Source organism: Echinops telfairi, unplaced genomic scaffold (assembly GCF_000313985.2).
Source record: "Echinops telfairi isolate 266 unplaced genomic scaffold, ASM31398v2 ScPeMD7_7459;HRSCAF=8497, whole genome shotgun sequence".
Taxonomy (NCBI): domain Eukaryota; kingdom Metazoa; phylum Chordata; class Mammalia; order Afrosoricida; family Tenrecidae; genus Echinops; species Echinops telfairi.
Window position 1 is genome coordinate 2,729,105 of NW_022111359.1, and position 11,015 is coordinate 2,740,119.

The 11,015-nt window shown below is 60.0% G+C and overlaps 1 protein-coding gene across 1 annotated transcript; it reads right to left on the minus strand.

Annotated features, from left to right (window-relative positions):
- Positions 1–9,349: 9,349 nt before the first annotated feature.
- On the minus strand, positions 9,350–11,008 carry LINGO3 (leucine rich repeat and Ig domain containing 3; the record flags this gene model as incomplete). Its single annotated transcript, XM_004714402.2, has 1 exon — positions 9,350–11,008. A coding segment is annotated over one exon (1,659 nt), but the record flags the coding sequence as incomplete, so codon positions are not given.
- Positions 11,009–11,015: the final 7 nt, after the last annotated feature.

Genomic DNA, 11,015 nt, shown 5'->3' on the forward strand with positions numbered 1-11,015 from the left:
CACTGCTGCTCTCAGATGGATCTTGGCCGAATGAAGAGCATGCTGGGACGGCGTCCGTCCGCTCGTGGTTTAGTGACTGCACACAGGCAGTGGACTGTGGGGGTCACAGCCAGCTATGGCCAGCCTCGAGGAAAACGGAGATTGCAGAATGCTTCCTTGTGTTCAAGGGGCCTTAGTGGCACGGCGGGTTAGCGCTGGCTTGCTGCCCTCGAGTTTGGTGGTTCAAATTCACCAGTTACACCTTGGGGGGAAACCTGAGGCTGTCTTCTCCGGCAAAGACTTACAATCTCAGAAATCTTTTGGGGACTGTCCACCCCTGTCCTGTATGGTCACGAAGAGTCAGAATCAACAGCAGTGGGTTCTCGTTGTGCGCCTGCGGAGCCTGTACACAGGCCAAGAGGCAGTTGTTTGAGCAGAACAGGGGCTCAAACTCAGGAGACGTGTGTGTTGGGGTGGCCTCCTTTCACCATTCCACTTGTTTCATCTATATGCTGAGCAAACGCTCTAAGAACAAGGCACCAGGAATGGAGGGATGCTGAACAAGCAGTGCTGCATAGATGGCAGGGCCTTGCTCGCTGAAAGTGAGGGGGACTCGAAGCAGTTGTTGATGATTAACATTTGGAGGACGGAGCCCTTCAGTAGGGATTACAACTCAATGCAAAGAGAACCAACATCCTCAGACTGGACCAGGCGGTGGCAGCACGATGAAGGGAGAGAAGGTGGAGGTTGTCTAGGCTGTCATCTTGCCTGCTCCACAGCCGGTGCTCCCGGAAGCAGCAGGCCAGGGGATCAAACAGCATGGCCCGAGGTCCAGGTGCCGCACAAGCCCTGTTGAGAGTGTCCAAAAGCAAGGGCGTTCCTTTGAGGACTGAGGTGTCTGGCCCGCAGCCGCGGCCTTGCCCCCCGCTCCCCCCTCCACCTCCTGTGCGTGTGACAGTTGCTCCATGAAAAGGGACATCCCGAGAAGAGTTAGGGTGTGAGGGTGCTGCTGGAAGATATTAACAACGCTCTGAGAGCTTCCATACGAACGAACCTGAATGAAGTCCCGGATGAAGTGCAGCCAGAATGCTCCTTAGCAGCAGCAAGAACGGGGAGGTTGTAGCTCTGCTACAGTTGGACGCGTTGTCAGGAGAGACCTGTCCCTGGAAAAGGACATCATGCTTGGTCCAATAAAGAGGAGGGGACCTTCAGTGAGACAGATTGACGCAGTGGCTATCGCAAGAGGGTTAAACATGGAAACAGCTGTGAGGATGGCGCGGACCCAGTGGTGTTTGCTTCAGTTAGACACAGGGTCACTGCGACTCACGGTCCCACTTGGGGCACCTCACAACAACAACAAGAGGGCCTCTCCTCCCGGCCCGGTTGCTCCAGGCTGAGAGAGAGACCAATAGTTGGGCGTGGGTGGCTGCTTGCAGGTTTATATGACCCCAGCTCCCACATCAGGGACAGGGAAGAACAGAAGCACTGAACACGCTAGTAGGCCCAAAACGGGAGCCCCCCCTCCTGAAACCATGATCACAAACCTCCACGTGAACCGGATCCCACGATGTTTTGGGTTGCGGCTACTTTTTTCTCTTTTTGGCTTCTCGTCAACACACCACACACACCTTTGCCAACTCACCTTTGTTACTGGTGCACACCTCAGTGGCCGCCTTTGCATTCATCAGCCTCAGGACCCTGCCCTGCCACTCAGTGGGGTTTTCCCACCGCTGGGAAGGAACTCTGGTGGCATGGCCTCTGGTGGCATGGTCTCTGGTGGCATGGCCTCTGGTGGCATGGCGCGCTCTGGGCATTGGGCTGCTAACCACCAGGTCAGCCGTCTGAAACCGCCCGCTGCTCGGAAGGAAAAAGACAGGCTTTCTCCTCCCGTAAAGAGTTACAGCCTTAGGAACCCACAGGCACAGCTCTGCCCTGCCCTACAGGGTCGCTAAGAGTTGGAAACCCAGGCTCAGCTCTCCACGAGCCCATGCTTCTCCTTCAGCCCTGCAGCCACTTAGAACCTCTGGTCTCTCAACACTCGCCATTCTTGTCTTTGGGTGTGAAGTGAGTGTGTTCGTCTGGGTCGCCTATAGAAACAAATCCAGAGACATCCGTAGGTGTGTAAGAAAGAGCTTCATAGACAAGAGCAGTTGAATATTGAGAAAACATCCCGGCGGGGTCCAGATCAAGTCCCTAAGTCTAATAGGAGCCCATAGGTCCGATACCAATCTATAAAGTCCTCTTCAGACTCACACAACACAGGCAATGACGCTGCATGCAGGCAGCTCACAGACCAGCAGTGGGTGGGAAGCCTTGTGGATCTAGTGGCGGTGCAAGCATCTCGACGCTGGCAGGGGTCTCCACGTGGCCCTCCAGCTCCCAGGGCTCTGGCTGCATCAGGGTCGCTTCATGTGGCTTCCCGTCAAAAATGTCTCACGGGGAGTGAGCAGAGTGAGTGTCTCCCGCCTCCAGGAAGGAATTCCCAGAATCCCCAGGAAAGGGCCGTGGCCCCTCAGAGGCCTCATTGGCTGTGACTGACTGACGGCCTAGACTCCCCCACTTCCCTCCGAATCCTCAGACTGACGCCAGATTATGGAACCACCGCAGTGAGGTTGTACACAATCGCCCTTCCAGCTCCTCCTGGATCAGGACTTGCCTCTTCCATCGTATGTCTGCACCCACTCTGCTGTCCCTCCATTCAGGGACGGCAGGTCAGCGGGCGCTTGAGGTCGAAGGTGGCAAGCACGGTTGCATTCTGTTGTGCACTGACAGGGTCGCTGTGGGTCGGAACCGACAACACGCAGTCCACATGGGTGTGCACGTCCCCTGCTGAGTCCCCGCGCGTAGGTCTTCGGGGCGGATGCCTGCCACTGGGATGACTGGGTGGTACAGGAGTTCCGTTTCTCTAGTTTCTGGAAGCAGTAGGATTTCAAGGCTGGGGTGGTTCCGAAGCAGACCCTTGGGTTTGTCTTCCGAGGTCCCTCGGGGAGGTTTGAGCCGGCGCCCACTCCACTAGTCCCTGAACACAAACCGCTAGCTTTTTATGTCAACTTGAACCTGGGTGACAGTGGAGGGATGGAGTCCAACCTGTCAATCAGTCTGCTGATGCCTCCTTGGGGACGTGGCCTTTGTAGAAGAGAGACACCGAGAACGTGTTGACTCGAGGCAACCCCACGGGGCAAACACTGTGCAGCCCATCCTCACCGTGGGTCCATGGTGTGGCCACCACCGGCTGCTCTGAAGGTCTTCCCGGGCAGGGGGCTCGCCTGCCAGCTCTTGATCAGACAGTGCTCTGTGGGGATTCACCGGGAGGCTTTCTGATTGGCTGCTTCTCAGGAGTCAGTCACCAGCTCTTTCTTCCTTGACCCTCTGGGTCTGGAAGTTGTGCTGACGCCGCCGCCCCGGGGTGGACCCCGTTAGAGCCCTGATGGTTTCGCATCCAGCACCACAACTGACACTGGGGCTGGGGTTTCGCAGGGAGCCCGCGATGCCGGCTCATAGCAAGCCTGTAGGACCGGGTCGAACTGCCCCTGTGAGTTTGGAACCTCTGTTTTCAGGAGGAGAAAGCCCGTCATTCTCCGAGGGCTGGGGCTAGAGGGAGGTCATGAGACAAGGTGGTCAACCAGCTGGGCACTGAGTAAGGGAGAGCAGAGGGGAACCGGTGCCCTTGAGTGGTGGCGTCAGAGAAGGCTGCCGGAAGTCCAAAGAACAGAGTAGTCCGTCTTGGAAGAGGTACAGACAGAGTGTCCCTTAGAGGCAGGGATGGCGAGACTCGGTCTCATGTACTTTGGACACGTTGTCAGGAGAGGCCAGGCCCTGGAGGAGGCCATCGTGCTTGGTAGAGCGGTGGGGCGGCGGACAAGAGGAAGGCTCTCAGGGAGATGGCGGACACAGTGGCTCAAACCCAGGAATCGCCGTGAGGAGAGTGCCGGATCGGGATCGGGTGGTGTTTCCTATCTTTGTGCCTCAGCCTGTCTCCATGCCACTTCACAACGACAACATCATGCTGTGCAGTGCCGTCATCTCCTGTCAACTTGGGGAGGGGTGGAGCGTAGCCTGTCCATCAGGCCACAGCTTGATGACCTCATCTGGAGGTGCCACGGAGATAAATAGCTTGTTGGAGGCCAGAGACACATCGTGCCGACAAGACACATGGAGCTATACTGGAGCCCTGGAGCTGGAGGAGCCACGTGGAGACCCACGCCAGTGCTGAGCTGTAGCCACCGCCACTGGACCCACTAGACTTGCCACCCACTGGCCTGGGATCTTCCTGCAGTAGGCGTCATTGCATGGCTGCGTGAGTCTGAGGAGGGATTTATGGACTAGTATCAACATATGGGGTAATATTAGACGTATGGCCTTGATCTGGGCGGGGCTGGGATGTTTTCTCAGTATGTAATTGCTGTTTTACGTAAAGCTCTTTCTTTTTTAATTATTTATTTGTCATTGTTGGTTTTTTTTAAGCAATCATTTTATGGGGGGCTCTTACAGCTCTTATATAACAACCCATACATTGTATCAAGTATATTTGTACATACGTTGCCATCACTATTTTATAAACGTTTAGTTCCTATTTAAGCCCTTGTTATCAGCTGTAAAGCTTTCTTACACACATATGAGTGTCGATGAATTTGTTTCTCTAGTCAACCCGGACTAACCCAATGACTAGAGCCATTTACTTTTTCTGGGATCAAAGTGACCCCCCCATGCCCCCCCCAAACGCAGAAGTAGCCATGTGTACTGCGATGCCCTGGGTGTTGCCAGGAGGTAGACGCTAAACTCGCCGGTATGGTATTTCAAGTATGAGCAGATAGAAGGACCTGCCATCTACTTCTAAAATAGCCGTCCAGTAAAAGCCACGCAGGCAGCACTGAACACAGTCTGATATGACAAAGGACGATGAGCCCTCAGGTTCGTACCCAGCGCCATCAACTCGATTCAGACTCGCCGCGACCGAGAAGTTAGAACTGCCCTGCAAAGACGGCTGTGGCTTCGCTGCCTCCTCCACGCAAAGGCAACCTTCACGGCAGGGAAGGTGCTTGCGAGATGGGCTGACCCAGTGGCTGCAGCAAGCTCAGCTAGAGCCAGGGTGAGGAGGTTGGAGCAGGACGGGGAGCAGGCTCGTGCTGTCACCCGTGGGTGAGTCTCTGTGAGTCGGGGCCTGTCTCGAGGGGACTTAGGTTCTGTCTCAGCTCTGTCCGGGGCCACACAGCGCCGAGGCTGGGCTCCCAGACGTCAGCTGTGCTCAGACTCAGACTCACACGCAGGCACGGCCATAGAGGGACAGGGTACCCCTTGAACAGATGCTGGAGGGCAGATGTGGCAGCTGAGCAGTGGGTCTGCTTGGGCGTGGGGGCCCTGGAGTGGGGAAGACAGACAGCAGGTCTTGGGGGTGGGGGGGCATGGGTCCCGGAAATAGGACTAGAAGGAAAGAGGGGGGATGAGGTATCTGTGTGGGCAGCTCCATCTGTGAGGGGAAATTGAGGCAGGTTGCTCAGGCCCACCTGGTGCAGGACATGTCAATGGCTCTGCCCCTCGTCCTGTGTTGCAGGGCCCTCCGAGGAGTCTCCTCCTTAGGGAGGGAAGAGGCCCTGTGTTTGGGGTTCGAGTCCCATCCGGCTGATCCCTGGACCCCTCAGCTGTGGTCCCTCCGCCCTTCCCTCTTGCTCCCTAAGAACGACACAGGACTCGGGAAATCTTGGATCTTGTGGCTGGTTTGAATCTGGGTGGGCATCAGAAAGGCAGAGCTCCCGGGAAGGGAAACAGAGGCACAGGGGCAACCATGTCACCTGCCTTTGCTGCCAGAGGAACAGGAAAATGAGACCACCATGGGCAACCCCCCAGACTCTTTCCACCCCCAGTCACCCCCCACCCCTGAATTCTTGAGAATCAGGCCCCTTGGGGTCCCTCTGACATCACTTCTATCCCGAGCTGTGTATGTAGGCGGGGAGGGGGGGGCGAGGGCTCTTTTCAGGGTCCAGTGGGGAAACTGAGGCCCGGAGAGCAGCTCAGGGGTGGTGGAGTTCCCTTCCAGACAGGGCATAGACTTCTCCCTCTGCCTACAGGAGCCAGGGAGTTTAGGTTTGGGCCATGCCTCAGTTTCCCCATCTGACAGCTGGCCGTTGGTGTGAGGATAAAACACTTTGTTATTATGACTCCCTGGTCTTGGGGTTCTGGGCACACAGAGGCAGGGATGAGGCCAGGAGCCCTAGGTAGATGAGGCTCTCCCCACCCCCTGCCCTAAGGTAAGGAAATATGGCATGAAGAGGGGCAGCCTGGAAGACGTCCCCTGCAGGCCCTGCCCTGGCCTGAGTGTGTCCCAGGATGAGCCGAGTGTGTCCCGGTGTGAACTCAGTGTGAACCGTGTGTCCCAGGGTGAGCTGAGCATGTCCCACTGTGAACCGTGTGGCCTGGGTGTGAGCCGAGTGTGTCCCAGTGTGGGTTCAGTGTATCTCAGCGTGAGCTGAGCATGTCCCACTGTGAACTATGTGCCCTGGGTGTGAGCTGAGTGTGTCCCAGTGTGAGCTGAGCATGCCCTAGTGTGAGCTGAGTGTCCCAGTGTGAGTTCAGCATATCTCAGTGTGAGCTGAGCATGTCCCAGTGTGAACTGTGTGCCCTGGGTGTGAGCTGAGCTTGTCCCAGTGTGAACTGTGTGCCCTGGGTGTGAGCTGAGCATGCCCTAGTGTGAGCTGAGTGTGTCCCAAGGAGAGTTGTGTCCCAGTGTGAGTTCAATGTATCTCAGTGTGAGCTGAGCTTGTCCCAGTGTGAACTGTGTGCCCTGGGTGTGAGCTGAGCATGCCCTAGTGTGAGTTGAGTGTGTCCCAAGGAGAGTTGTGTCCCAGTGTGAGTTCAGTGTATCTCAGTGTGAGCTGAGCATGTCCCAGTGTGAACTGTGTGCCCTAGGTGTGAGCGGAGTGTGCTCTGGGTGTTCTAGTATGAGCTGCCACAGACCCATCTGGGTCTGGAACCAGGCAGCTCCCCCAGCCCAGCCTCCTGGTCGCCCACCAGAAATAAATACAATCGGAATTTTGTTATTAAATCAGCGTGACTTTTACTGGATTCCAACAGCTACAGAGTGGGAGGGGTGGAGGCCCGGGTCTGGGGTCCTGTGGGGCAGGAGAGGTCCGAGGGGCAGGAGAGCCAGCTGGGTGCTCTGCTGACCCGGAAGCTGCCGGGGACGCACCCTGTCCGTCTCTGATGAGGCTAAAGGCACTTGGGATGTTGTACTGACGGGCCCTCGGCGTTGTCAGGGCAACAAGGTCAGGCAGAGACCGAGGGGACAAACTCAGGGGACTATTGGGGCTGCAGGACACCCCTGTCCTGGCCCCTCACCTGTGCCTCGTCACCCACAGAGGGAAGAGCGCGGTGTTCACCAGACCGGCAGGACCGGGGCTCTGCGCACACAGCACTGAGCTTGGGCCCCCTCAGACCGTGGGACAGAGGACATTGACCGTCCAGGTGGACCTCAGCTGGCAGCTGAGGTCACAAAGCTCTGCTCTGAGAAGGGACTTCCCACAAAGTCTGTGAGGACACTGTGTCTCACCTTCCGGGACAAGTGACCAGCATCTTTTCAGGCCGAGGTCAGGCCCACTAGATTTCTTGTTCCTGGGCTCTCACTCCCACAATGGGGCGGGGCCGGGAATCAGTCACGAAGGGCCTGTCTGGTGTCGTGCTCCTGCCAAACCGCAGCTCCGGTTCGCTTACCCCTAGTGATGGGGTGCTCACCACCTCTGCACCAAGAGGGCAGTGGCTTTGGGGAGCTCGCCTTTAAACGGAGCCGCTATCGGCTCATGACCCCACCCCCTGGTCCTCGATCTACCCCTCCCCTCCTCTTCTTCCAGCACCCGGCCACATGCTGGCCCGGCCCCTCCACTCCTCATCACAGGACCCTGTGAGCACCCACATTCTGCAGTCTCCTCGCCAGGAGCCTTGTGTCGGGGCCACCCAGGGGCTCAGTGTAGCCTGGCTCTATGGTTAGTGTGGTCACTCTGCCTGGCCTGTTGGAGAGACAGCCTAGGGACTGAGCACCCCCCTCCCCCACTATCAAGTCCCAGTGAGAACGAGGGAACCTCTATCCTGAGGGCCTGGAGCAGGGGCCCTGGGGTGCAGGCACTGAAGCACGTTGGGGTGCCTGGTGTGCATTGGGCCTGCAGGGTGAGGCTGGTGCCCAAAGGCCCCACCAGATGCAGCCTGATGATCTGTATGTGTCTCGGGTGTGAGTGGAGTGTGTCAGACACATGAGCTGTGTCCCAAGTGTGAGCTGTGTGTCCCAGGTGTGAGTTATATAAGTCCCGTGTTTGCGCTGTGTCCTGGGTGTGAGCTGAATCTCTTAGGTAGGAGCTGGGTGTGTCCTAAGTGTGTGCTGACTGTGTCTTGGGTGTGAGCCGTGAATGTCTCAAGGATGCAGGATGCCTCAGGTGTGAGCTGGGTGTGTCCAGGTGTGTTTCCTGTCCCTTCAGTGCTAGCTGGGCCTGGTTGTAAGCCAGGCGTGTCTAGGCATGAGCTGAGTGCTTCTGGATTGTGAGCGGGACATGCCCCAAGTGTGAGCTGTGTGCCAGGTGTGAGCTGTGCAAGTCTTAGATGTGAGCTGAGTATGCCCCAAGTGTGAGCAGAGTGTGCCTCAGGTGTGAGTCGTGCATTCTCCCCGAGAGAGTCCCGTGTGTCCTCGTGGTACCTCTGGCTCTGGGTGGTGACTTGGGTGTGAGCTGCCAGTAGCAGGTGTGAGTCGTGCATTCTCCCGGTGAGAGTCCCGTGTGCCCCGTGGTGCCTCTGGGCCGGGGGTGGGGTGGGGTGGGGGGGTGTCCCAGGTGTGAGCAGTGGGTCTCTGCGTGTCCCTGCTGGTGGGCCACCGTCCGTGCCTGGGGTGTGAGGTGGGCCATGCCCAGGTGTGAAAATTCCAAATTCTCTGCAGGTCGCCCTTCGGACCCTCTACCTCCCACCCCAGGCTCCTGGGGGACTTTCAGAGGGTCCAGACAGATGTCCACCACCTCCCACACAGGTGTGAGTCCTGCCCAGGGCCCTTGCCCCAGTGGCGTGTCCCACCTGGTGGTAAGCGGTATGTCTTCAGGACTCTGTTGTCCCCAAGCCCCACCCCCACCCCAGGCTTGGCAGAAGAAAGCCCACCCACAGCCTAGCATGGTGGGGCGGGGGTGCCCAGGCTGGGCAGGTAGGGCAGGAAGACCTGGGTGGAACCTTCTAGAAAAACGCTTGAGAAACTGCAAAAGACGCCTCCTCCCGCAGGGACATAGGACCAGGCCCTGCGGTTGAGTGTCCACAACAAAGGGGAAGTCCTGCGGGGGGGCCTTCTGGCCGCGGGCCCCCTCCCCACCCCCACCCCCGGACGGGGCACAGGCAGCGGGCCGGCGGGCGCTCAGATCATCTTCATGTTGAACTTGCGCGCACTGCCCTGGCCGGCCGCGGCCGCCGGCCCGTCCACCTTGCGGAAGGAGTACTCCACCGAGAAGTGGTTCTTGTGCTGCCCGCGGCCGCGGCTCCACACGAAGAGCAGCAGGAAGCAGAAGAGGACGACGCCCAGGAAGGTGATGCAACCCATGGCGGTGGACACCAGGATGGTGGTCAGGTCCAGCGGGAAGCGCGCGGCCGCCTGCGTCTCGTTGCGGCCCTCGCCCGGGGTCCGGTTGGTGGCCGGCTCGGCCTGCACGCTCAGCGTGGCGAAGTAGGTGTCGTTGCCGCCCGCGTTGCTGGCCACGCACGTGTAGGTGCCGCTGTCCTGTGGCTGCGCGTCCCGGAGCTCCAGGGCGCCGTCGGGCCGCACCCGGGCGCGGCCGGCGCTGGCGGCGGTCACCACGTGGCGCTGCGGCGTCACCCAGGCCACGGTGGGCGCCGGCTCGCCCTCGGCGCGGCACAGGAAGCGCACGTCCTCGCCGGCGGCCACCCTGGCCTGCTGCAGCCGGCGCTCGCGGATCTGCGGCTTGCGGCACACGAAGTACTCGAAGAGGGCCGAGTCGGGCAGGTCGCGCAGCGCGTCCCCGCGCACCTCGGCCGGGGTGGCGCAGGCGGGCAGGCGCCCGTCGAAGTTGAGCGTCTTGCGGCGCTGCGCGATCCACAGCAGGCGGCAGTCGCAGGCCAGCGGGTTGCCGTCCACGCGCAGCGTCTCGAGCGTGTTGACCGAGTGGAAGGTGCACTCCTCCAGCGTGGAGAGCAGGTTGTTGGAGAGGTTCAGCAGGCGGATCTGCCGCAGGCCCAGGAAGGCTTGCGGCTCCACCACGGCCAGCAGCGCGCCGGCCAGGTGCAGCTCGCGCAGGCGGACCAGGTCCCGGAAGGAGCCGCGCGGCACGGTGCTGATGGGGTTGAAGGACAGGTCGAGGCGGGTCAGGTGCGCCTGGTGGCTGAGCGCGGCGGCCGGCACGGCCGTGATGTTGGTGTGCGTGACCGACAGCGAGGTCAGGTTGAGGCCGCGCAGGCTGCCCGCCGCCACCTCCTCCAGCAGCGGCCAGTGGTCGATCTCCAGGTGCAGCAGGCCGGGCAGCTGCTGGAAGTTCTGGTCCTCCAGGGCGGCGATGGCCAGGTGGCGCAGGCGCAGGGCGCCCAGGCCGCGCAGGTGGCCCAGCGACTCGGCCGACAGCGCCGTCAGGTTGCAGCGCTCCAACGTCAGCTCCTCCAGGGCCAGCAGGCCGGCGAAGGCGCGGCGCGAGATGAAGACCAGGTCGTTGTCGCCCACCTCGAGGCGCCGCAGGCTGCGCAGGTCCTGGAACGTGTAGTCCAGCAGGATGACCAGCCTGTTCTCGCTCAGGTCCAGCAGCGTCAGGTTGGCCAGGCGCGTGAAGACGCCCGGCGGGATGAGCTTCAGCTGGTTGCGCCGCAGCCGCAGCACCCGCAGGCGCGGCAGGTGGTCGAAGGCGCCCGGCTCCACGTGCGCGATGATGTTGTCGCTCAGGTCCAGCTCCTCCAGCTGCGGCAGCGCCGCCAGGTCGCCCGGGTTCAGGCAGCGGATGCGGTTCCGGCTGAGCTCCAGCAGGCGCGTCTCGGCCGGGATGCCGTCGGGCACGGCGGTCAGGCGGCGGCGCGGGCAGGCC